The sequence below is a fragment of the Pleurodeles waltl genome, chromosome 12 (assembly GCF_031143425.1).
Source record: "Pleurodeles waltl isolate 20211129_DDA chromosome 12, aPleWal1.hap1.20221129, whole genome shotgun sequence".
Lineage (NCBI taxonomy): Eukaryota > Metazoa > Chordata > Amphibia > Caudata > Salamandridae > Pleurodeles > Pleurodeles waltl.
The window spans coordinates 147,235,413-147,262,675 of record NC_090451.1 but is presented as its reverse complement, the minus strand read 5'-3'; the positions used below and the strand labels follow the sequence as shown (position 1 = coordinate 147,262,675).

General features: G+C 43.5%; 1 protein-coding gene across 1 annotated transcript in view; it reads left to right on the top strand.

Moving 5' to 3' along the window:
* The window catches only part of LOC138267098 (pneumococcal serine-rich repeat protein-like), a 126,043-nt gene that overhangs the window by 71,968 nt on the left and 26,812 nt on the right, over positions 1 to 27,263 (top strand). Inside the window, exon 7 of the mRNA XM_069215947.1 lies at positions 21,475 to 21,611. Coding sequence (XP_069072048.1) covers positions 21,475 to 21,611 — 137 coding nt within the window. The remainder of the gene's footprint in view (positions 1 to 21,474; positions 21,612 to 27,263) is intronic.

The window sequence follows — 27,263 nt, the reverse complement described above, 5'->3', positions numbered from 1 at the left end:
TATCCATATTTATTTTATGTTTTGAGAATAATTGAAGTCTTAAATTGGTATGTTTCCACATTTACTTAACTGATAAACATGCACTCATACTTTGATACCTGCTGCAAATTAAGCAGCCAAATATAACAAAACACTACAACGACAGGTAAATATTAGCACTATATACAAATATGTTTTAATATATGCCTGTATTTAAGGAAATCTCATCCTGTTTTTGAATGCCCATGGTGTCTATCTGCTTAGTAGTCGGTCTGGAATTCAGAAAGGACAACAAGGAGAGTCACTCAGACGAAGCACAATTTTCTGTATTTTTCTGATTTTAAGAATAAATAGAGACAGGAAATAGATTATTTTCTGTCTCTATTTATCTCTAAAGAAATTGTGAAAACGGTAAACTAGAAGCAGTAATTATATTTAAAACATGGGGCATGTCATTTTAAACTTTATTTGTCCTTGTAGTGAAAAACTCATTAATTAGTTATTCACCAATTCAAGGTCTTCCTCTCCCATTGACTAACATTGGAGTTACCTTATTACATTTTATATGCTGTAATTTCCAAACGAAAGCAGGTAATCAGTTCATGTTTGATGTCTTTGGAACTGTAGCAAAAATTCCTAACTTCTGGTGAAGTTGTATTTTAAATTACAATTTTGAAAATGGCACTTTCGGAAAGTTGGAATTTTCCTGCCTTAGCCATTTAGTGCTTGTAAACTGTCTCTGGTCACATTAATGGGTGTATTTAACACTAGGACTTTGTCTATTCCTCCTAGACAGCCACACACATAGTCACCTTGGGGATCCACCACGTGTGTTGGTGTCCTAATTGAAAACATGCACCCGCCTTAGCACCTATTCCCCTAACATATGCTAAAATTGCTTGTATCATATCATTAGTAGCAAGGTCACTGTCATTGGTAACAGAGCCTGCAATAGTTCCGTCATCCAGGATAGCAGTGATGCAAACCAACCACTGAACCAACTATCTGGGGCACCTCCTTCATCTATCATCTTAGTTTGTAAATTATGCAGTGTCTGTATTGCATTTGACAAAGTTCCATTTTCTTCAACATTTTCTGGAATAAAAGTTCAGCACGCAGTGCCTATCTTCTTGTAAACACCTCCTTGCATAGCTGTCATAGGGTCCATTGTACAATGGTGCTGCATCACGACTGTCCTCAGGGCATGCACTTCTTCCTTAATGGCACTGAAGCCCTCGTTGGTGGTGTTAATGACCTTTAGGAGCTCCCACCTTGTGATTGAGAGCCAACAAGCTGTTGATTTTGCTTGAAAAAATGGCAAGAGGGTCTCAAAGAAAAGTTCAGCATCACTGATCAGTGGATACTCTTGGGGAACTTCATTCCAGGTGCTTGTGCCATTGTTCTCTGCACTTCTCTTCCTTCGGCTGTGAAGTAGCAGGGTCATTGGATGGTTCATGGGGTATATATGGAAAGCAGAAATGTTTATTCAAGGTATTACCAAAACTGGAGCGTGCAAAGTCACTATGGAACAAATCCATAAGTGGTAACTGGGCATACATCAGCTCTCCACAATGCCAGAAGTAATACATAAGGCTGGAGGTGCCCCCCTGCATGTCGGTGTGGAGGACTGTGACCTTCTAACAAATATTCCGACCTACATCAATGGTGCCATTGCCCCTAAAACATAAGAAAACAGTAGTTAGTTTCATGACAGCCTGCAGTCTTACAGAGATATCTACACAAGTTTAGCGCAGAATATTTTTGTCCCAGGTAGTTGTACATTTCTTTATTGCATCCTGGCTAATATCTGTGCCATTCCATAAAGACACAGCCCTGCAAGAAAATTCTATGTTGGGATGCCGTTGGTATGACCCTGTTACTCTAAAACCTGTTCTCTGGATACACTCTGGGGGCAAGGGGTTCATAAAATATTTGTTACATTCAGTTGGTGGGTGTGTTAACCCTAGAAATCCTAGATCTAGCATCATCTGGGTCCAGTCTACATTGGTGGGGAGCCCTTTCTTTCTCATACATCATATTGCTTCCCCGATGTCTTGCTTTTCTGTGAGGATGTACAGTACTTCTGGTAAAGTGTTGTATCTTGTGGCATTGACTAGGAAGCATAATACTTTCACATGTGTTAGTTTATTTTGGGCCTTAATTCTACACAAGTACAGATGTAATATGCAGTGAGCTATGTTTGGTGGTACTTACTTTGTGGAGTGCAGTCTATTGGAACCACTAGCATAAGAAATTAGGAAACACATGAAGCACAACTCATTTGTGGTCTCTGCATCTATTTCTAACATGTGTTTATACCATAGGTTATCTGACAATTTAGCGTTGGCATTACTGGTCACATCGCTATCAGAGAGCTCTCTCAAGACGTGAAAAACATCAGGATTAGAGGGTGTTTTGCTAACAAAGAAAAGAAAGGATAGAATTAAGAGACAAAAAAGAAGCATAAAAACAACAATACATATCTTTTGTATTGTCCATTCAAAAAATAGTCAAAAATACATTTGGAGAGGGGTCCTTTTGAAGTGACAATGTTCATCCCCACTCTTGTTCCATTTACATTGTCCATTTTTTGGTGAAAAGCTGGGTTGAGACACACATGGATGTGATGGATCCAGGGTTTCCTACCATCCACCTGGAGGGTGGATGGTGTGACCATGGTGACTGTGTAGGTGCCCTCAAATCATTTTTCCTTCCATTTACGAACCAACTTGCTTACACATACTTGATATCCTACTTTCATCCCTGGGAGGTAGACCTCAGCATTGGCATACTTTTCTTTTCCTTTGGTTACCTGTTTGGAGATGAACCTTGCACATTTTATTAGTTCACAGAAGTACATGTGCATTTCATCATTCAGTGCTTGGGCCAAACCTTCTGCCTGAATTTTACTTCTAGTTGCTGGGGCCTGGGCATTGAAAGATTGCCCTTTTACTATTACAAGTGGTGGTCTGAACTTGATGTATTCCTCAGGGAAAATTGTACTATTGTCAAACAGTATAACCATTCTTTTATTTAGGGCAGTGCATAACTTGCTGATTTTGCTCTTCAAGAGGTCATTCAGGCACTTTACTATTCCATTTCTTTGAGGGTGGTACACGGAAGACAATTTGTGCTTTATCCCTAAAAGTGCTGTTATATGTTCAAATATTGCATTGGAAAAATGAGTGCCACTGTTGGATTTTATTCCTTCTGGTATTCCCCATTGAGGAACCAGGAATGTAGTTGCTGACTTGGCATCACAATGGGTGCATGGTCCTGTCTTTATCCATCTGGAGAATGGGCAGACCACCAAGATGAGGTACCTGTAGTTACTGCATCTATCAATCATGTCCACAAAGTCGAAAAGAAGGGCTTTGAAGGGAGCTTGCAGTTGTGGAATGGTGGAGCTTATCACATTCAAAGTGGGATTAGGAGAATAATGCTAACAGCTAGTGCATGGTAATTATATTGTGCAAACTGGGAACAAATCGGTTTTGTTGTATTTCTGTTGCCTAATAATCCCTGGAAGTGTGGGATGGCAAATGGATCTGATCCAGGGAGACTGCAAGCAGGGCTTCTGGCATTACTGGTTTTCCCGTAGATAATTGTCTATACGCTAGGTCATCCCCTGACTGGATGCATCGTCCATCTTCCCATAACTGTTTTTCATGCAAAGAAACAGCTTCCTGCAATTCTGGCAGGTGTAACCTTGTTGTCTCAGTGTAATGAGGTGTTTCCTTGTCTGTGGTAGTCTGGGATTCAGACTCCATTGGTGAGGCAGTCTGAGCCACCGGAATAGTGACAGGTTTAGGTCTGATGGTACCTTTGGGGGTGCACGGCTAGCTACATCCTTAGCTGCCTGATCTGCTCATGCTTTAACCCAGGCCACAAAATCCTGACTGTTTGTGTGCGCTGCACATTTCACAACCGCCACTGCCTGTAGTAGCCCAAGTGCCTTGTTAAGAGCCTCCAAGAGTTTTCTATGCATCTAGGGACTACCATCCGATTTAAGAAACCCTCACTTGCTTCATCTCATGATGTTTAAGTGCACAGTTGTTATTACATATGCTGAATCTGAATACATGATAATTACCTCTCCTGCTCCTGACTTGAGTGCACCTATTAATGCTGTCAGTTTTGCTGCCTGGGCAGAATAATGTGCAGGTAATGTCAATTTGTCTATGACCTTGGGGGCGCGACCAGAGCGGCAGCATAAACTGCAGCTCCGATCCCTGGCCCAAACAAACATCCTGCTGGCGGCGCTCAGGGCCCTCCATCGTGTGGGTCTGACCGTCGATTAGCGTGCAGCCCGGGGGCTGCATCGACGCCCGCGACCAATGGTGAGCCACCGACGCGCAGATGGCACCTGATCGGATTGAGGCCTGTACCTGAGCTCTAAATAACATGCTCGCTGCGGGCTCTACGAGGTGCCTCTCGTGGCTTGAAGCTGGGGCATGAGCTCGGGCTCCACCGTTGTGGAGCTCCATAGAGGATTCTGCCTGGAGGTGTGAGGCGGGGCCGTGGGCATTCTAGTGGAGCGGTGCCGCCCGGACCGCCCCTGTTGAAGCGACATTCCTGTTGGGTTGAGCCCTGCCGGAACGGGCCTATCCGACCGTCGCCCATCGCGGCGGTCGTCGCCCAGGGATCTCCACGACGGGGCTCCCCCCTGCTATCTAGCAGCGGCATAGCGCTCCGCGGCCGGCCTGGAGGCTGAGCCGCACGTGAGACGCCTCCACTCGCGACCCACGGCTGGAGCCCGGGTTCGCGCTACACGGTTCGGGGGCACCGTCGCGGACTCCATTTGGACCGGGGCGCTGATCTAGAATATCAACTCGTGAGAGACTCCCCGTGAGGGCGGCGACGCTCGGATTCCCTTTCTCCAGCAGCGTAGCCCCGTGAGGACTGAGATCCTGCCGGAGCGTGCTTCCGATCTCCATTTATCGAGGTAGGCAGCTGGGGGGGGTGTCCATGCTCTGGCTTCCCCCCTGCTCACTGTAAGCAACACCGCACTCCGTGCCCTGCCCAGTGGCCAGACCATGCAAAAATCTGCATCGCTGAGCCCAACAAGCTGCGGCCAATATTTTTTAAATTCCGCTTTTTCTGCACCAACAGCACCTAACTTTGCCATACAAGTTCAACTGACACGCTGGATGCGCTGTGCAGCAGTACATTGTATTAGGGCGCATATCATCAAAAATTCACCTTGTGGTGTGGCTTTGCGACGGCGCTGACCTGTTGCAATCCTGCCTCCCGCACGGAGCGGTCTGAGGGAGAAGGTTCACAAATTAATTTGACCCAGTGGTGTAGGCTGTATTGAACTACTATTCGTGCCCATTTAGACGCACGGAATTGACGTGAACTGTCCCACTAGCACACTGTGCCATAGCTGTAGTCTCCACTACACCGATCCTTGCTCAGTATTGGTCTGGGCTCCACCCTCGGAGGGGCGAGACAACAAGTACTCAATTATTCGCGGGGGATAAAGCAAACAACGGATCTGGCTGATTACAGGAGGTGAACCTATCGGCGACACTTACCGAGTTGCAGAGTGAACAGAGCATACACGAATCAGTCACCCCCTTCGGGACACAAGATAATCAGCACAGTTGCAACCTTCAATATACTACGCAGCGCACTACCCCTACCCCACTAGACTTACAGACTCACACTGGCACCATGATTATTAAGCTCCACAAGTGATAGTTAATGTGCCAAGCTACTACTTATCTACATCTTCTTTTTGTCTTCGCCTTACTACTCCTCAACACCCAGGCTGAACTGGCACGACACTTGACTTGTCCGCACACACTGCTCCGTGATTTCTAAGTATGTCAACGTTTAAGCGCTCCCGCACTTGCCAAATGGTCAAACCAAAGACCCCACGTGCACCTTTGGGCAAAATGGATCACGCCACCTCACCCTCCTCAAAAGCCTATGCCACCACGCACGTGGCTTTACAGAAGCTGGAACTCACTCTGCAATCACACACGTCACAATTCGAAAAGATACTACAGGCCATTCTAGACACTAAAACTACTCTGGAAGCTAAAATAGATTCGGTGACAGAAGACCTTAACATACTTCGTACTGACCAACATGCACTAGCTGACAGGGTAACCGAACTTGAAAAAGACACTGCAACCCTTCCCCGCTCTGTGAAAGTTCTCCAATCACAACTAGCTCATTTATCAACAGAGGTGGATTCCCTAAAACGCAGAGCTGAAGATGCAGAAGGCAGATCTCGCCGCAACAATACCCGCATGGTGGGATTCCCCGAACGGGCTGAGGGCCCTAGCGCTGAATTATTTATAGAGCAATGGCTTACTGACACTATCCTCAAAGATAATATCCCAAAGTTCTTCTCTGTCGAAAGAGCACACAGGATTCCAGCCAGACCTCCCCTCCTGGCTCACAATCACGTCCACTTATAGTAAGACTCCTTAATTATCGTGACAGAGACCTCATCCTACAGTTATTCTGCAAATCTGGCCCGGTAAGCTTCGAAGACGCTGTGATCACAGCTTACCCAGACTTTACAGCAGAAGTACAGAAGAATCGGAACTCTTTCTACCACGTTAAGGCATGTCTCCGAAAACACAACATCAAATATGCGCTGATGTTCCCTGCTAGACTCCGGGTACAAGACGACACTCGTACACTCTTCTTCACCTCTCCAGAAGACGCCTGGACCTGGCTACATGCCAAGGGCCTAGCTGACCCGTTAGACACAAATAATCTGGGAGACAACAGACCCTCCTCCACGTTGGGTCGCAGACAATGCAAAAGACAAGGCGCTAAGCCCTCGCCAGAACAATTACTAACTGAACGCTCCCGACTCCTGCGGTCCACATCCAGATTTGTTAACACATCGCCAACTGCTCTCTCCACACAAACAGACGTCGAGCAGGAACAAGATGCAAACTCTGACTCAGCCGAATCCACACGCGGTCCTACCCTCACACCACGCACAGCGGACGATATCTGCTAAGCAGCTGGGCTCTATTCGACTCCACGTACCGAGTACAGCATCATAACTCTCCTATACCTCCTGCTGGGTGCCATCGGTGTCTCCCTGTTACATCGCGTGCTCCACTTGTGCCCCTGGGCGGCGCACTCTGAACTACGAATGACTCGGGCAGGGTAAACCCATGACTCTGCACCAACACTCCCCGGCAACCCCCTGCTCCATATGGACCATTATCTTGAACCAGCAATTGTTGGAATTGTTTTCTATCTTTTAATTCAGTTGTTATTATATTTTGTTTTAGAGTGCATTTTTTAATTTAATCGTTGGTACTGTCTCAGGCTAGTTAATTGTAAATGCACCAGCAAATGTACATGTCATAGCTATTATAGCAATAGGATTACAGCTCACACTATTGCAGACATCGGCTATTCTATCTCAGCGAGCGGGCATCACAATGCTTTCATGCTGCAATCAGCAGACACCCACTCCCTCGGTCAATCGAAAACCACAAAAATATCATGGCCACTCAAACCCATCAAAGCAATGTGAAATACAAGATACTCACATGGAACATTAGAGGCATGGCAACTCCACGGAAGCGGCAAAGGGTTCATGCCTTTCTTAAAAGACATCAGATACATATAGCTCTACTTTACAAGATGCACATATCTCTAAATCCACGCTGGAAGACACACGCACGAAATGGAAGGGGCAATTGCATGGTACAACATCTTCTTCATTTGCCCGCGGGGTAGCGATCTGGATCGCCCCCGGGGTCCCATTTACCATATCTCGCACACAATGTGACTCAAACGGCCACCACGTGATAGTCGAGGGCACCCTAGATGGGTCCCCCCTAGCCCTAATCGCACTGTACTCCCCAAACGCAAACCAGAGTGATTTCCTAACCACTCTTTCTACCGGTAACCTTAGTGACCCTACGCTTGAGTGCATATGGGGGGGGTGACTTCAATAGTGTCTTAGACACTCAAACAGACCGCTCGTTTCCCCCGCTTACCTCAGCCCCTTCCAATCGTGCCTCTCAAGCACTAGCAAGCTGGGCTTTAAATAACGGCTTGAGAGATGTATGGAGAACAGCCCATCCCACCCAACGTGAATACTCTTATTATTCCCCTGTACACAAGTTATATACCAGAATAGATATGATTTTTGTATCTGCAACCATAATTCAGAAAGTGTGCATGTCTGAATACCTAGCGCGCACTATATCAGACCATAATCCTTTATGTGTAACAATGACCTGGGGCCACATGCACACTCGCATACCAACATGGCGATTGCAGCCGAAAGCTCTTTTAGACCCCCCCTTTCAAGCAGACATATCTAAAAGATTAGCGGATTACTTCCTGCTAAATAAAAACACAACATCATCCCGCTCTACAGAGTGGGATGCCCATAAAACAGTGATACGGGGACACTGCCTTGCAGCCACGGTGGGGATCAGAAAATAACTTATCAAAGAACTACAAGCACTAGAGGTAAAACTCCGTAACGCAGAGAAAATGGCCTTTAGGGATGAATCCATACTAGCAACACTGAACTTGCTTAGGACTGCCCATAATGAAGCAGCTACCAGACTAGGCAAACATGACTACAGACACTATATGACAAGACAGCACGCTGAAGGAGACAGATCTGGTAGATTATTGGCTTGGCTGACTCGACAGCCCTCGCAGCCAACACCTATCGGTGCGATACGCCTAAACCCTGACGTTATCATCAACACTCAATCTGGCATCAACAAAGCCTTTTCCACATATTACCACACACTTTACACGTCACCTTCCCCTCCGCCGGAACATGACCTAACTGAAATACTACAACTGGTCACTCAAAACCAACTTATCCTCGATAACTCCCCTACTCTGGATGGCCCCATTACCATTGAAGAGCTGCGCTCAGCTCTTGCACAAATGGCGCGCAGCAAAACCCCCGGATTGGATGGACTACCGGTGGAATACTTTAATTCCCATGCTAGTCATCTCCTAATCCCTCTTGTAGAAGTGTTCAACGAAGCGCACCATAACTTACAACTCCCAGATTCGATGCGTGAAGCTTTAATAGTTGTCCTTCCAAAAGCTGGTCGTGACCCCCTAGATGTTAAATCATACAGACCGCTCTCCCTCCTCAATACAGACTGCAAATTATTAGGGAAAGTATTAGCGAACAGGCTCCTCCCCTATCTACCAAGCTTGATACATCACAACCAGTCCGGCTTTATCCCGGGTAGGAGCACCTTTCTAAATATCAGGAGGCTGCTCCATATAATGCACAGCAACACAGACATCGAAGCGATCGCCCTGCCCCTAGATATTGAAAAAGCGTTTGACACACTAAGCTGGAACTATCTTCTTTGCACACTCAAGGCGTTTGGTTTTGGTCCCAGCTTCATCAGCTGGATCAAAACGCTTTACTCTAAGCCCACAGCACGTGTCAAAAATGGCCGCATTATCTCCGAAGCATTCCCCATAAGCAGAGGCACCAGACAGGGCTGCCCATTGTCTCCCTTGCTATTTGCCATTGCCATGGAGCCATTAGCAATTAAACTACGCAGCTGCGCACATATATGGGGCATCCCGGAATCTAACACCCATCATATTATATCCCTATATGCAGATGATGCCCTAATTTATTTGCGCAATCACTTTGCCTCCTTGACAGGAGTGCTGAAGTTGCTGGACTCCTTTGCCCTCGCCTCTGGACTGCACGTAAACTGGTCCAAGTCCAGTATCTTCCCTCTTACCCCCATACCGGCTGACACACACACGACACTACCGCAGTATAAACTGCAGTGGTCATTTGCAACCTTTAAATACCTCGGAGTGCAGATTTATCATTCTATTATAGATCTAAAAGAGGGCAACATCGACAGAGTACTAAGCTCCACCCGCAGCTCAATACCATTTTGGAGCTCACTCCCCTTGTCTCCGATGGGCCTGGTAGCAATAGCCAAGATGCTTATCCTTCCGAGGTTTCTATACTATTTTACTGCCCTCCCGGTATGCCTGCCACGCTCCTTCTTTAGCAAATTGCACTCAATACTAACCGACTTACTCTGGGGAAAAGATAGACACAGAGTGGCCTTGACCATAACACAACACCCGCAGGAAATGGGTGGGCTGGGTATGCCCAACCTTGAAGGTTACTACGCAGCCGCTCAATTGTCGTGGCTGTCTGCATGGCTTTGTGATGTTCCTTCCACCGAGGGCGAAATGCTGCAGTCATGTATGGCCCCACAAAGGCTGCTGCCTACATTGATATCTAGCCCCCCCCCCACCCACTATCCCCGAAACCTATACTGTTGGAAGCTGTTGGCGTAGATATGTCCAAGGCAGGATTCCCTTCCCCCTTATTCACCCTTGTTACCACTGTTTCAACTGCCAGGAACCCAAACCATCTCAACACATCATAACACACGTGACATAAATACACTGAAGGTGGGCGATCTATACTCCAGCTCCGCGCTGTACCCCTTTGCAGAACTGGTGTCTGCCGGTGTGATGCACAATGGGGCCTTCCTGACGTACAGCGCCATTAAACGGCTTCTTAATAAGCTTTGGGGTGTCGGAAACGACGAACCTCTTGAGTCCCCATTGCTCACCACTATCCTCACAATAGGTAGCACAAAAGGTACCATAACCAAAATATACAAAATATTACTAGCAGCAGTCTGTACCACCCTGCCGCACGCTAAGGCGCGTTGGGATATGGCCCTTCCCTCACCAATACCACAAAAAACTTGGATTGCAACGATCAAATCAATATCCCATAATCCTAGATTACGATACACCCAATTCAACTATATCCACCATTCTTATTTATCTCCAGCCCGCATTCAAAGAATATACCCGAATACAACGCCGACATGCCCAAGATGCGCTACCCGGCAGCCGACTTTTACCACATGGTTTGGAGCTGCCACTCAATAAACTCGGCCTGGCACCGTGTCACAGACGTCACAGCAGACATCTCGTCCCTTGCCCTATCCCCCACACCAAAGTCCTGCTTACTGGGCATACGTCACCGCACTAAAGGAGATAAACAGATACACAGATTTATAGACCTAGCGTTTGTTGTCTTCAAACGCCTGATAGCAACACATTGGAAGGCTCCATATGTCCCACCCCACCTGGTTTGGCTTTGTGACTTACACAGTCGCTCACAAGCCGAAGCGCAAACACTTAAAATACTGCAACACAAAGGTCTCATCGAGGTGGGCCCCGAAATCTGGAACACTTTCGTGGTGGCGATAGAAGCACGCGATGACTTGCACCCCCGTGAATAGTACACCATACACAACTTTTACAGTCCAGGTTGACACGCGCAGCACGTTAATTGAACTGCCTCAACTCTACTCCTTGTCACTACTGGCATTCTCATCACTATCCTCAAAGATTTAATGTGACACACCAGGCTGCTTACAATGCGTTTAAACCCTCATGCAAGATAAATCCAGATTATTCAGCACTAACCCGGCTCAACATCCTGACGCACTCCCCAAAACATAGCCTTTGCCCCAATTTTGCTCCTCGCTCTACACAAACTTACACATATTAGTTGTATTCCTTTCTCCTATTTCCACTAACCTCTGTAAGTGGTAGTTAACATCAGTAGTGACATTAACCGCGTTTTGCTGCATCGCTACTCGACAAACAGTTGTTGCACAGTATTTAAGTTGGATACCTCTTTCTTTATTGCTCTGTTAGCAATACCTTATGTTTGTTTCTATCTTGTTTTCTCTTTTCTCGCTTTTGAACAAGTCACTATGCAATAAGGCTGCGCAAGTTTACACATGTAAGCAAATAATTTAATAAATCATAGTCAGCCAATGTACTGTTATGTGAATGTTATATTCAATAAACAGTTTAAAAAAAAAAAAAATTGTCTATGACCTTTAGTGTGTCAAAGGAACAGTGATGCAGAGCTTTGACTACTGCTGCCCCTGTATATATAATTCCTGTCTCTTGGTCAATTGTGGAGGAACTGTCAAAGAAATAGACAATATTACCTAGCATAGGCTCCTTTGTGGCTTGGCTGCATTTGTTGGGACTTTGTGTTGCACAGTTGTGCCCAACAAGGGGAGTGAACTACTGAGGGTCCCTGGTGTGATAACTAGCTCATCCAGGGAAATATGTTTTTAGTACAAACAAGAAGAAAATGAGCTACAATTAATGTTCAACCTTTCTAAACAAATACAAAACAAAAACTTATGAAAGTGGATTCAAAGATAATATTTATTAAATGTGTATGTACAAAAAGAAAAAACAGAATGTCTTGACTCTTATAATTATACACATACAAGACAGGAAGGTTAAGCAAATAAAAGCCTGACCCATACATGAACATTCCATAAACAATTAAATACAGTAAAAACAAGTATACAGATATAAAACAACAATGACTCACTGAAACCAAGTGCCACACAAGACAAGACAACACAAAGGTGATAGCACAATAATAAACATGTACAACTTTTAAAACGCACAAAGATATTTGATTGCAATTAAATATAAACATTTCCTCTTTCGGCAATGGCCGTAAAGCAACTCAAAATGACAAAATCCTATTGTTTAAATAACTATTCTCGCTCAGTCTTGTCTAATAATAACCAAATCATAGATTCCCTGCACCAACAGAATTAGGAACCAAGCCTACGCGCGTTTCGTCGGAAGTCCTCTAATTTAGGGGGCCACCTTCATCAGGGCAGTTCCTTGAGGGCTTTATACTACAAAGAACTGCAGGCTTCATAAATTTTGTAATCCTTCCCAATAATTAATAACCTGATAAGAAGATACAAAAAGATATTAGTTCAATAACTATACACTCTTGAGATACGGTGAAACACCAGTGCCAACACCCAAGTAACCACTCTTACCAAGAATGAAAATAAAATTTGAAAAGTGCAATTTAAAAATAAAGATACAAATAAAAAGAGAAATGTGTACAAGTAATGTGCTCCAATAGGAAAATAAAAAACATGCAACCCACAAGTGACAGATAAGTACCAACATACACTTCACTAAAAATATATACCTGCAGCCAAGGTGAAGATATACATTAAATCCAAAAACGGTTAAGGAACATCAGCTTTCTAAATCCAATGTATGTTCACAGATATTCCTTCCAAAAAGAGAAAGAAAAAAGATCCCTAAGACAACCGATAACCTTTGAAAAAAGGTCCAAGAGCTCAGTTCAAACGTCACTTTATAATACAAAATATGTATAATAATACTGAAAACTCATACTGATGCGTGCATTACATTTTCCACTTCACCAAAGATAGAACATTTTACGGTCAGATTTATACCAGGGCATCCTCTTCAAAGGTTATATAAGTCAAAGATCTTCCATCTACGAAAACAAGAGAGGGAAAAAGGACCCCAAATTGCTCAATTTCAAGATTTTTTTAATCATAATACACAGAGAAAGAAGCGGTCCAGTACATCAAGTGTAAAGAGATCTATACAGTATTTTCTGTCTTAGCCTACCACAAAGTGGCTATTTCATAATACCACATCCAGAAAATCGGTTCAATTAGTTGACTGACACAGCTTTTAGAACATACAACACTAAATCTGATTTCGATCGATATCCCCATGTTCAAGAGAATATTAAAAGAGTTATAAAAAGGTGTCCTAATCAACTGACATAACAATCGTTCCCTCTCCTTAAAAACACATTACCTAATCAATATGCAAAAATCCTCTCCTGCAAGGCTGATAGCGACGATGCCAAACTTGTTTGGTAGACGTCCTTCCATTTTTAAAGGCAGGAGTCATGTCCAATTGATCAGCAAGAAACCGCGAGTTCATGCGAGTTATCGCGAGATCTCGTTACCAAAAAGGAAAAACAAAGAGAAACCTTGTCGGCCATATTAGAACGGTCGGATTCTTCGAACCAAGAGGTAACCAGGGTACACAATCATAGTGACCCCATATTTAAGGATCACCTTATAGAGGCGATAATCTGTATTTACCAGCATGAAATCCTTTCCCTTACTTCTTTTACAAAAACCAAATGACCTGACAATCACTACACTTCCTCCGTTTGATATAAACGACCGCAATCCCAAAATTGTTTTTACATGTACCCTTAATTTTAAGGTACAGATCTCCTGCTCTAAATAAGGATAAGGAAAACGCCAGTTGTCGCGAGCAATCGCAAGACCTAACTCAGAGGAGAGATAATCAAAAATCGGCCATGTTGAAGTGGCCAGATCATCACAGTATAAACCTAGAAGAAATATAATTTCCGGGGGTGAAAAGCTGGGAAGAGTTCCAACCAGCTTACAACCCTGACCCATTCAGTCAAGATGATACAACAACACCCTGTAGGCTCAAATGTCTAATCACTGTAGAGCTAAGGTCTACTTCAATCACATATGGGGGGAAAAAAAAAAGGGAAGAAAAGCAAAACGGTCACAGACTCCTGGTTTAAGCAATATACATATTGAAATCCAAAAATCCCACTCATAGATATAAAAAAGGGGGGCATTCAGATTAGGGCATTTTCCCAAGGAATGTACTCATTTAGTCCATCAGAATATGTTTCCAAGGTAAAAATCCAATAAACTTCACGTTTTTTCCGGATTTTTACTCCCTCTTCGCCATTGACGTCTTTAATTTTTTCCAAGACCATCCAAGAGAGGTCATCTAGATTTTGTTTTTCATTTAACCAATGTTGTACAAGTGGAGCTCCCTCTCTCTTATTTCAAATATTAAACAGGTGTTCCGAAATCCTAACTCTAATCTCACGTCCAGTTTCACCAACGTAACCAGCTGGGCAGGGACAGGTAATCAAATATATACAGTTAGACGTTTTACAGTTTGTCATATCCCGCAGCTTATACTTCTTTCGTTTCCAAACAAGGGAATCATTAACAATTGCTTTTGCACATGCTTTACAGGTTCCACATTTGTGGTTGCCTTTGACTGGAAACAGTCCAGTAATGGACTTTTAACAAAAATCTCTATCTCGCGGAAGAGCTGCCTTTACTAGTTTGTTACGAATTTTCTGATTTTTCTTGCAAGCCAACAAAGGTCTTTCTAAAGGTGCTATTGTTTGGTCACAATTCAAGATTTGCCAGTTGTTATTTATTATTTTTCTGATTTTGTCATTTATGTTGGAATGTTGAATGACACAAACTATTTGGGATTTAGATCCTTTCGTATGTTGTTGGAACATGCTTTCTCTATTAAAATACTTTGCTCTTTTGTAGGACTCCCTAACTAATCTCTTGGTATAGCCTCTTAACAGAAGCTTTTTTTGGAGTACCCACCCTCCTCTGGGTTTAATATTGGGTGGGCAAAGAATGTCGGAGGATTCACTGATTGACACTTCACAACTTTCATAGATGGTAGTGACAATATCACCTCATATCCTGACACTTTCAGTAGTCAAAATGATCTTGACCTTCTGAATGATAGCAAACACAGCATGTTATGCATAATGTGTCAGGGGTGCCCCTATAACTATGGGGTGCCCTTCTGTACTGTAAAAGCTTCACTGGCAAGAGCTTGCTCAAAGGGATGGTGTCTTTTCATGACTGAGTCCAGGAGGCCACTGAAGTATGCGATTGGTTTGTGCCCCAATAGATACTTCTGTGTGAGGACAGCTGTCACCACCTGACTGTTGACGAATAGATAAAACTTCTTGGTGTAATCTGGAGTACCCAAGAATGGAGCACTTGTTATTTCATTTTTCAATTTTTAAGAATGTTCCTTCATCTATGTTATCTTGTCCTCCCTTTCTCATGTGTGTTTGATAGCAGCTGACAATGGGGCTATTAGTGTGTTATAATTAAATACCCACTGTCTCACATAGTTACAGAGGTCCAGACAGTTTCTGGCTCTGTCATTTGCTGGGTGAGTGCTGCTCTTTCAGGTGTTACACGCCTACCACAAGCTGACAGTAATTGTCCTAAATATTGGACTTCTTTGTGGCAGCACTGAATTTTCTCTTTCTTCACATTGTATTTTCTCTAGGCAAGAGTGGTAAGAAGAGATACAGTATCTCTTATGCACTGTTGTTCAGTAGGATGACAGATCAATATGTCATCAACATATTTCAACAGAGTGCTGTCACATTGAAAATTTGACAGATCATTCTTTATTGCTGTGTTGAACACGCTGGGGGACTTGCAATACCCTTGGGGCAAACAAGACTGCAAATACTGAGTCTTGTGATATGAGAACGCTGTCAAATAGTGGCTATCTGAATGGAGAGGGATGCTGAAGAAGACGCTCTTAAGATCAGTAACTGAGAAATATCTGGCATCCTCAGGGATATTTGTCAAGATGATAGAGGGGCCAGAGACAATTGGGAATTCTGGTAACACTATGTTGTTCAAGAGGCAAAGGTCTTGAACCTGCGCCAAATATTGCCCTTAGTTTTCCTAACCAGGTAAATAGGGTGTTGCAAGGAGACACCCCAAGGTAAATTACTCCCTGTTCTAGTAATGCCTGCATAGTGGGTCGATGCCCTCATCTGCCTCCTTGGACAAGGGATGCTGTTTTCCTCTCGGTAAGATGGCACCTTCCTTCAATATAGTCCGGAATGTTGTGGCAGGCAAATGAGGCCAACAATGTGGGGGCCCTTAGATCACAGGGTATCTTGTACTTATGACAGATCTACTTCTTTTACTGAATCAAATGCTCTACTTGGTGTGGGCTTTCTTTCTTCTAACATAGCCCTTAGTGGTATGTCTTCCTGAAAAAGCATAATTCTTTTCTTGGGGTCATCATCAAACAGTTCATCATCCATTATCTCTCTAGCCATCTTTCCTGGCTCAAGGAAGATGACATGTGCCAACAAAACATTATTATGGTCGCTGGCAATTACGGTGCAATAGGTTGGTGTAGGTTCCAAAGCCTCTATTTGTAATATCACCTCACCTTCTCATAGACCAGAGTCCTGTCCTTGTTGTCTAAAGTAGAATTCTTTAGGTAATTGAACATCCATTCCGAGTAACTCTGGTGCCTCTGTTATGATGGTGTATACTGTTGCAGTAAATGCCTTCATACCAGTGGGTTGTGCTCTAATTTGATCTCTGCTGGAGGAATCTACCACTAGCGCCAGAATGCCAGGTGTGGAACAAATCATGCTACCGTCTGGTTCAAAATGAATGGTCATATTCAATTTGGCCATCAGATATTTTCCTAACACGTTTGCTGGGGCAGCTGTTGAGAATAGTAGACAGCTGTCAATGTGTCTCTTTTCTACTTCCATCTCCACTGGTTTGGTAAAAGGAACCCTTATTACTTCCCCAGAGAATCCCTGTGTGTCCATGTATCTGTTAGAAATTGGAAGGCCTCCCTCTCTATACATGATTTTGCTGCTCCTGTATCTATGAGGAATGCTTATCTCTTGTCATTGATAGACACCGTCACAGTGGGTTTCCCGTTTAGCATGTGTGTTACTGACCAGACTGGACACACAGAAATACTCTGTGGGCACCCTCATTGTGTATACGTTCCCAACGGGTTCACTTGGAAAGGGTTTCCCCCTACACACAAGTACTCCTCCTTGTCCACTTTGTATTGGGATCACCATGGAGGGTGCTTGGTAGTTCTGCTGAGGCAGCCCCTGCTGCACTTAGGACATTCCATAAAGCTAGAGTGGCTTTTCTTTCCTTTAATTTGGCTCCTGCATATTTACTTTGGCGGTATATGACAACATGCTCAATAATCTTATCATTGACCATTCCTTCCTTTGGCTAAGGTTATGTATGCTTTTGTGTGGCTTTAAACTACTCCAGACTATACTTTTATCATTTATTTTTGCCACTGGGGAATACCTTCTACATATGCTCTAAGGGGGACTCTATGACTAGGTGTTCTTTAATACTTCAATTTTTTATCTCTTCTGCTACCAGATTAAATATTTTAAAAGTAGATTTACATGGATCTTATTTTGGGAATAATGTTGTCTACTCCTTTTATTTATTGTTTCACGATATACATTCTACTTTTAATTCTGCTTTACCAATTCTATGGGGCACATTAGATTATTAACTTTTCCTTACCTCCAATATTTACGGAAAACAACATTTTGCATATTATATAGTACTACACAACAACATCATACTGTGGCCACATTTCATTCAAATGCATGTGCTCACCTTGTCACACCACACAAAACAAAATTGTACTCTAGGGCAATAATCACACCTCTAAACTACTTATGGGTAAATGCAACTAACAACCCCTAGCCTCTTTCCTCTATGGCCCAGAGGAGATTCACTTCAGACTGTGCATTTTAGAAACTGCAGAAATACTGCCGGACATTATGACCAGGATGGGTACTTTGAGTGCTTATCTCTTAAATGGAGGTAAAGTTTAGCGACGCAAGCTTTTCAGCTGTCCCCCTGTGTCAAACAGAGCACATCTCAGCACCTTCTGATTTCAAAACTCCCCCACAGGCCACTTCCACCCAACTTTTGGGAATCACAGGTTAACTAATTATATAGGTGCCTTGTTGATTGTGTAACACATGTACACAATCCTCCAATAACAAAATTAAAAAGTTGCATGTGGTACCTCTTCTGTCTTTTACATTTCAGTTACATAAAAATAGAACATAACATTCTATTCTAGGGGGATAATCACATCTCTATGCAACTAACAATCCCTGGCCTCTTTCCTCCATGCCCCAGAGGAGATTCACTTCAGAATGCGCATTTTTTGAAACCACAGAAAGTCTGCTGGACAATAAGTCCAGGTTGGGAACTTTGAGTGCTCAGCTCTTAACTGGAGGTAAAGTTTAGCAACACCAACTTTTCAGCTGTCCCTCAGTGTCAAATGGAGCACCTCTTCCCACCTTCCGATTTCAAAGCTCCCCTACAGGCCCCTTCCAACCCGTTGTTGGGAATCACAGGTTAACTAGTTATGCAGGTGTCTTCTTGATTGTGCAACACATGTACACAGTTCTTCAATAACAAAAATGTAAAAAGTTGCATGAGGGACCTCCTCTGTCTCTTATCTTTCAGGTACATAAAAATACAACATAAAATTCTATTCTACCTTATTTCTACATCTGCATTTAACATTGTGAAGAAGGATGCGCTTATTCACAAACAAGGATCGTGATCCTCTTTGTCCTCACCTTAAAGAGATGGAGGTCCCCGGATCCTTCCCAACCCCTTATGCACAGGCATAATTTCAGTTGTAAACTAGGTTTCTGCTCATCTCATAAAGAGTGTCCACACTGGATTCTTTGCAGCAGGGGTAGGCTTTCTTCCACTGTCAGCCGTCAGGTGCGGGACACATTGGAGGGGACACAGTGTCAGCCGTCAGGTGGGTGGCAAAGGAACTCCTGGAATGTGGCTTGCCAACTGTAGCATGGTGAATGAAAATGTTGCTAAAACTCAAATAACCACGCAGAATCTTCTTGGCAATCCAAAGACAGTATTTACTAACTGTTGGGACAGGGAGAAAAACACTGCAGACTTCACCTTAGCCCTACACAATCTCCATGGTTTTTCTCAAATGCCTGTTCACAGACAAGCTTTTTTATACAATTTGCATTATTACATTTAAGAAATAAGAGTTAACTTAAAAGCTATTGATTTAAAATGGAAAAACACACAAAAACATGTGACCCCCATAACACCGAATTCCTGAGCTAATATACTATACATTTGACAATGCTTTATGACAGGGTATTCTTTGACCCATGAATGTGTGCATGCTTCATGGTAAATGGAATTAAGTGAAGTGAATGCTGGCAGTATTGTGTGCCTCAGACCTCCGTGTGCTCAGAATTTGGTCTCTTCCCTGCACCGATTTTTTGATTGTTTACCTATGTGCTCTGGGATAATTCAATTATGTACCCATTGTCTTATCAGGCTGCAACCTGTTTGTAGGCACAGAGAGTGTGCTTGGGGACTTGTTTGCTGATGTAAATGCTTGTGGGTCTGTTACACATGAGTTGACCTTTAACTGTAAAACCATTTCATGTTTCTTATTCCATTATATCCTTAAATGAATATTTCACCTTGCTTGTGTCAGTGTGGGGGTTAGGTCTAAACTGGTTTCTAAATATGAATGGCTGTGTGGTCTCTGCTTGGGCTCGATGCTGCGCAATATTTTCACATTTCGCAATTACTACAGTGTGTTTATTTTTTAAATTTCCTACAACGCTTGTGACTTCCCCCTGAGAAGGCTCATGGTTGCAGGTTGAGAAGGGTTTCACCACCCTCAACCAATAACCCAATTTCTTACAGAGATTAGATTGTTCTCAACTGGCTATGTCTATGGAAGACAGAGAGGATCCCACCCCTCCTGACGTGACTGGCAGACATGCATAAGATAGCGCATTTGGGAGATCGATTTATAAGTCTGACAGGGTTTCATAATTTGTGGGAGAATGGGGGTACTTCCTCTCCGATACCTGATCGAGACACAGTTTTTTACATGCTTACTTCACTTACGGGAACTGATGGGCAGCCTGTTTGTCTCCCTATTTCCTTATCCTGCCCTCGTGTCCCAACACCCCTGCGTTTGATAACTCAGACGCATCAGTCCTGGATTAGATATGGTTAGCGAAGGAGGCATCTGGTCACTTAGGTTGCCCTTCTTATGGGTTGGAGACATGTCCTTCAAACTGCTTAGTTTTGCTTTCTCTAAGTGTGAGAATTGCCCCATGATGTCCACCCAGGCCAATCTTTAGCATGTGCGAGCTGGGCCCAGGCCCAGGCCACGGCCCAGGCCAGAGCGACAGTATTTTGAGGAGAGCATGGAGCTGTGTGTATTAAGGTTATGTCAACAGTAGGACCCTTCTCATCTTAATCCAGCCTTGTACTCGTCCCTGCCTGTTCATTTCTGTCTGATTTGCCAGTTTAAAGTGTTTGTAGTCCTTCATTATCATACCACCGGTGATGTTTTTAACACAATTTTAGCCCCCTTTATTGTTCTCCCTTCACCCTTTGACTCCAGTTGACACACATCACCAAAACCATCATCTGCGTGAAGCAGCTAAGCTATCGGTGATTTAGGTGAGCTGAGGAAGGTCCGGGGATGTTTGTGTCCAGGGGCCAGTTGCTGCTCATTCAGGTACTGTCCAGTGAACACATAGGGGACCTCCTGCTGCCTCATTTAATTCACTACTATCACCAAGGGCGCCACATTTCTATCCGCCAATGCCCTGGGCACTACCTTTGCAATGGCCAGCTCTAGTTCACCCCAAGAATGTTTCTCCTCTTGACTTTTTATTTTTAACTCATGATCTTGTAAGGTTTTCTATGGGGTGTACTTGCTTACCTCATTTCAGGCAATATGTTTTCTTATACTGCTAGTGCATACTATGTTGTATGATATGATGTCACACAGAAATGTCAATAAAGAATTGTGATAAGAAAAGGAATTGTCTACCATGGTGCAGTGAGACTGAGTGCCCTGCCCAGAAAGTGGCGTTTCTAGACTGATCTGGCTGTTTGACAGTGACTTCCTGCTCGTGTCCTTTCCACACTCCATATTTAATACTGTCTCCTTTTCTTTTTCTGCTTGCAGTAACATCACTGTCATCGTGAACCACACAGTCCAAGTCAACGTGAATGTTAGCCACTATCATAAAGAGTACACAAATGCATTGAACCAAGTCAAGCTTGCAGTGAAGAAGCAATATTCAAATGGCACCACAGCCCATGGTATGTCCCTCTACAACTCAAATCTCCTCCTCCACCAACTAGTTCCCATTGCAGAGAGTATCGCTCCCTACAGCGTGTGAATCAGTGCACTTTAACTATCAGATCGGCATGTTCCTATATCTGCACTGAGAAATTATCTACGTTTTTTACCGATCGTTTACTATTTCCAGCTGTATAAATGTGTTGCTTATGTTTGATGTGTTTACTAGATGACCGACTCCGCTCTGTATTGTATAGCTATATCCAAGGCACTTTTCAGCAAGTCTTATGCTGTCAAGCCTCAGAATTTGTTGATATCTTTAATCAGGGTTCAAGTCCTAAAAAAAGAAGTAGGGAGACTCACCAAGTTAGGCAGAATAGGCATGCCATCACTGTATGTGATATCACTGTGCGTGACATCACCAGGCATGACATCACAGGAAGTGACATGCAAGTTCAGCTGGTCTATCATGAGTACACTTGAATTTATTAAGAGATTTAACAACTATTATGCTGATCAGTACTTAAGCCTGTGGCATACTAAACTTGGCACCAAGAACAAAGCAGTTAACACATTGGAATAAAGGTGCTAGAAACTGCAATTGTGAACTATAAAAATTGTTAACTTACCCAAGATAGCACCATTGTATACACCAACAATTCTGAACACTTTGAATATTATAAGAAAAAAATGCAAATTGTACACTGTATTTGATATTCTGACCAATTCGATCTGTGTTGCCTCCTGGGTGTGGATGAGACTTGATGCAGCCATGCTGTGTTAGAGGATGGACCATGGCAGGCATGAGCAGGACAGAGAAATGGGGCTTCCGGTGAACACGTAAGCAGGGAGCTCTGTTTAATTGAGTTGCTCCAGGAATAACGTGTCTAAGCTGTGGCACATAAAAAGAAGACTACTTATATCAGAAGACTATAAGTGTTTTGGCAGTTGAAGGACAGATGCCATCATGCTAGCCCAGTTTCTCATTCCTTAGACACACTCTGGAGGCATTCCATGGCTATCCAACAGACTGGAACCCACAAATATTAATATTCAAAAGAGCTGAAGGGATTTTGGCTGCTGAAGGAGGAGCATGTTGCCTTTAGTTAAAATTAGATCAGGTTCCATGGAACAATTTGTGGTGCCTAGTGCAAGGGATTATGAAAATAGATTGGAGATCTGGCATCATAGCAGATGCCTATGTAGGGAGACAGTTTCAGGTGGAATGGTATTTATATATGTAGTGGGATGAAGGAGTGATAGTCAGAGTGCTTATTACCAGGACATTATCAAAGCATTACATTCTAATCCCCATCCTCGTCCAGTTCCTTACTCAATGAGGATATATGTAAGTGGCATGCCTTCACCATGATCCACCAAGACACTGACAACCACTGCACCAAGACACTGGCAACTACTGCACCAAGACACTGGTAAGCATATGACAGTAAACAAGCCCTCAGTACCATTTGTCTATAAACTACCGCAAATTGTACACACTCAAAATTACTCTAACAAATTTGTGTGATGGAACTGATCGGATGGTGTTTCTGCAGTTGTTAGTTTAAATGGTCCATGAAGGACATACATGAAGATATAACCTGAGCAGCAAAGTCCTTAAGTACATGTTTTTTTTAGCTTTAACTCCAGACCCTACACTGTTGTGAACAACATTAATAAAAGAAAACACAACAAACATTTCCACTCATAATAATGTAGTGGGTGACAGCAAAATCATCTAAAGCCAGTATTTCTAGCCGTTATCAGTACATACTTGAAATAGCAAATATATAAAAAAAAAATATTTTAAATGTGTTCTAGAGCTTTGGTAATGATCCATGGCAACTAATTAAACTATACAAAAACAGAAAACAAATGTTACAATAGAATATACAATTTTGTTTACAATCCTATTTTAGTGTCATGTGCAGGAAGTGCAGACTCTTAAAACAACACCAAACCTCCATCCGTAATCCAACTGCTCTTCTTTAAGTATCCCTGACCCTCCCAGTACCTACTGGTCCTTCAGAGCTTTTATATTTTATAAGGAGGGCCATTTAATAATTTTGGTACACAGTGGAGGGTCAGAAAAGGCTGATGAGATCGGACACCAACAAACTGTATGTCAGAAGTGCTGGCTAGGGCAGTCCTTTAAAATATTTCCAAAACACTTCAAACTACCTCCAGTGTTACCAGATTCTTAGAACACTGTCTAGTCCAAAGCAAACCAAAAGAAGCCCAATATTGCTACTCTAAAGGAGGGGCTTGGACACCATCATGCATGCATTAAATGAAGACTGTTGCTGGACCACCTTACAGAGGTGGTGATACAAAGAATGCCTGCCTCTGCTAACTGATTGTTTTGTCTCTAGTGAGTCCTCAAAACAGCCCTGTAAAGATTCTCAGGCTCATGCATGGTGGTGCTCAAGTCCAAGGCTTTTTGTGGATCCTGGGACTTTTAGTCTTGTTTATTCCATTACAAAACAGGACTACAAGTCCTAGAATTCAAAGACAAAACCTAGACTGGACAAGCACACCAGACATAGACCTGGGAAACATGGCAGTTTTGTCGCAGGGAAAGCCAGATAATGGAGCAGTACAAAGTGACATACCAAGGATGCCATGGTACAAACCAAGGAAATTGTCCTTTGACTATTGAGGTAGTACAATACAGCAATTATCAAGTATCAATGGGCCATTCAGGGCTTTGGGTTCTGGCACCACTGCACCTGCTAAACCAATTGTAGCTACGTCCCTGGAAGTACCCTCCTTCATATACACATGATTTAGTCATGATCAGGTGGGCAACAGGCTGTCACTCATTCAGAAAATTCTACTTCAGCTTCAGTTTTAAAACTTGCAATAAATGTGCAGTAGCATTTGGTGCAATTGGAGGCACCAGTTATGGCACTTGGATTGGATTGCTTTTGTAGAAATACCTGCCTATAAAGATTGGTAGCTTGGAGCCAGTCTCCCTATTTCTTTAACCTCAGTAACGCATTTTACCTCTATATGTATTTCCTGCAAACTGGATAAACGTGATTGGAATTTGACGAAGTGATGGATGACTGGCCCAATGTGTTAAACAAGCAACACTTCCATACATAACTGATCACAGGTTCCAGTGCCAACAAAGTAGAGTATTTTAAGATGGGTCATAGCAACATGCTATTGCTCTGTCAAAAGTGTGCTACCCCATACTTTTCCTCTGATGTCGCTGGCGTGGCCATAGTATCCTTGGTTTCATAGGACAGCACCATTAGGAACTGAAAGAAAACTGGTCTAAATGAACCCTGTTTTGTTTTGTAGTTTCCACTCCCTACTCCCTACTCTAGTCCTTCAGCAAAAAAAAACCAAGGAAATAGGAAACTGTTGAGGGGTTAGGTGTGGGCGAAAGGTCAATCCCGCAATGCCATCAGGGTGTCAAAGGGTGATGGATGATGATGCTCAGGGCCCATATTCTTGCTTCTCCTCTTCTGCCAGAGTTTTTTAGAAGTCTCAAGGGGTAAGGAGGGGTTAAAATCAACACTTCAAATAATTTAACAGTGCATGCTATTTTGGTCACACATTAAATCAGTTCAGTTCAAGAGTTTATCACAAATTAAGGGTCAAACTTATGTACATGGATCTCAAAATCATGCTATATAATTAAAAAATCACCAAAGGTGAAGTAAAGTGTTGAATGATGTTAAATCGTATAAGCATAAGCCATACAAGAATTTCTGTTGCAGCAATACAAAAGATGATGAACAAGAGTTGGTGATCAGTATATAAATTGCGGTTCTCTTGGCTAATCATTGGACAGCCTAAATCAATTTAAATACCTTAAACTTAACTAAATGAAATCCTATTTAAGTTTTAGGAAAATATAGGAAGGTGTCAGCATAGCAGAAGCCTCAGCAGAAGTTCTGATACAGAGCGGTGTTGTGGAGCATGAAGCCACAGAAAGGGATAAAGAGTAGAGAGGTCTGTATCCCTCCAAGTCTCAAGGGAATCTGCTCTCGTCAGAATCTATTCTTGTCTAAATGAATACCAATTAAACCTACAGAACTTTTAAGAAGTCTATGTCAGCAACACCAGTAGTTTGCCATCTTCCTTGCACAGTTCAAATTAACAACTCTCATCAAATCCTTCAAATCCTTATTCCACAAGTCGAACATCAGGATGACCTTGAGTGTCTGTAGGATCAAGGTACACAAACCGGAGTATTTTCTTCTCAGTTCGTTAGTGCTCCTTTGTCCTTGCCAAAGTATCCTCCGGTATCTCACTAACTCAAATACACAATATGCCTTTCATTAACTGTAGAATCAGATGGCTGCAACCACAAATAAAGAATATTGCAACGCGAGCAAAACTCTATTTTGAAGGTTAGATACGTGAACTTAACATTTCAGGCCCTTTGGGTATGCTAACTTAATGTGACATTTCAATATATATTCGAAATACATGATTATATGTGCACTTCACAATTCTAACTAAACAAAAATTATAAATGAAATGTGATTATATGCAGTTACACCATAATACTATATGCACAAGTACAAATGTGCACATGTATTAACATTCAACATGTTAAATTCAAACATTAGAACACATACATATGAATTAATACTTTTCAGTACAACGATCTAGATGCTCCACTTTAAATTAGTAATGTTAAGGCACATGGGCCCTCATTACAACCCTGGCGGTTGGCGGAGAAGCGACGGTCTTACCGCCAACAGGCTGGCGGTAAAAAAAATGGAATCATGACCATGGCGGTTACCGCTATGGCCATCCGCCACTTCTCCGAACCGACCACCAGGGCGGAGACGACCACTGGGCTGGAGACTTGGGTCTCCAGCCCAGCGGTCGTCACAAGACCACCGGCGGTATCATGACCCGGCTGACCGCCATGGATTTCATGGGGTTGGGAACCGCCATGAAATCCATGACGGTAAGCACTATCAGTGCCAGGGAATTCCTTCCCTGGCATGGTAGGGGTCTCACCCACCCCGCCCCCATCCCAGAGTCCTTCCCCGACACCCCCCACCCCCCTGCCACCCCCCGAAGGTGGCAGGACCCCCACCCCCAACATCACTATACAGACTCACACCCGACATGCACGCAGACACCACCAACACACATACCTGCACACACACCAACAAGCATGCCAACAGCCACACACACAGTCATACACGCACACCCACATTCAGACATACACGCACACATCCACACAGTCATACATACAGACAGACATGCGCACATTTCCAAACACACAACACCCCGTATGCATACACGCACTCACACACCCCCTATACATACTCACACGCACACCCCCATGCATGCACACAACACACAACACCCTCCCACCCCCTTCCCCTAACGGACAATCAACTTACCTAGTCTGTTGATCCTCCAGGAGGGGACGGGATCCATGGGGGCTGCTCCGCCGCCAGCACCCCGTCAACAGAACACCGCCATGCCGAATCACGTAACGTGATTGGGTGGGCGGTGTTCTGTTGACGGGGTGGTGAAGGTGGAGAAACCTCCACTTCCCCACCAACCACCAGTATGGCTGCTGGCGGCTCTCCGTCTGGAAAAGGATGGAGGGCTGCCAGCAGTCATAATTCGCGAGCGGAAAACCACCAGCACTGGCGGTCTTCAGCACGGCAGTCCCTCGGCGATCTTGT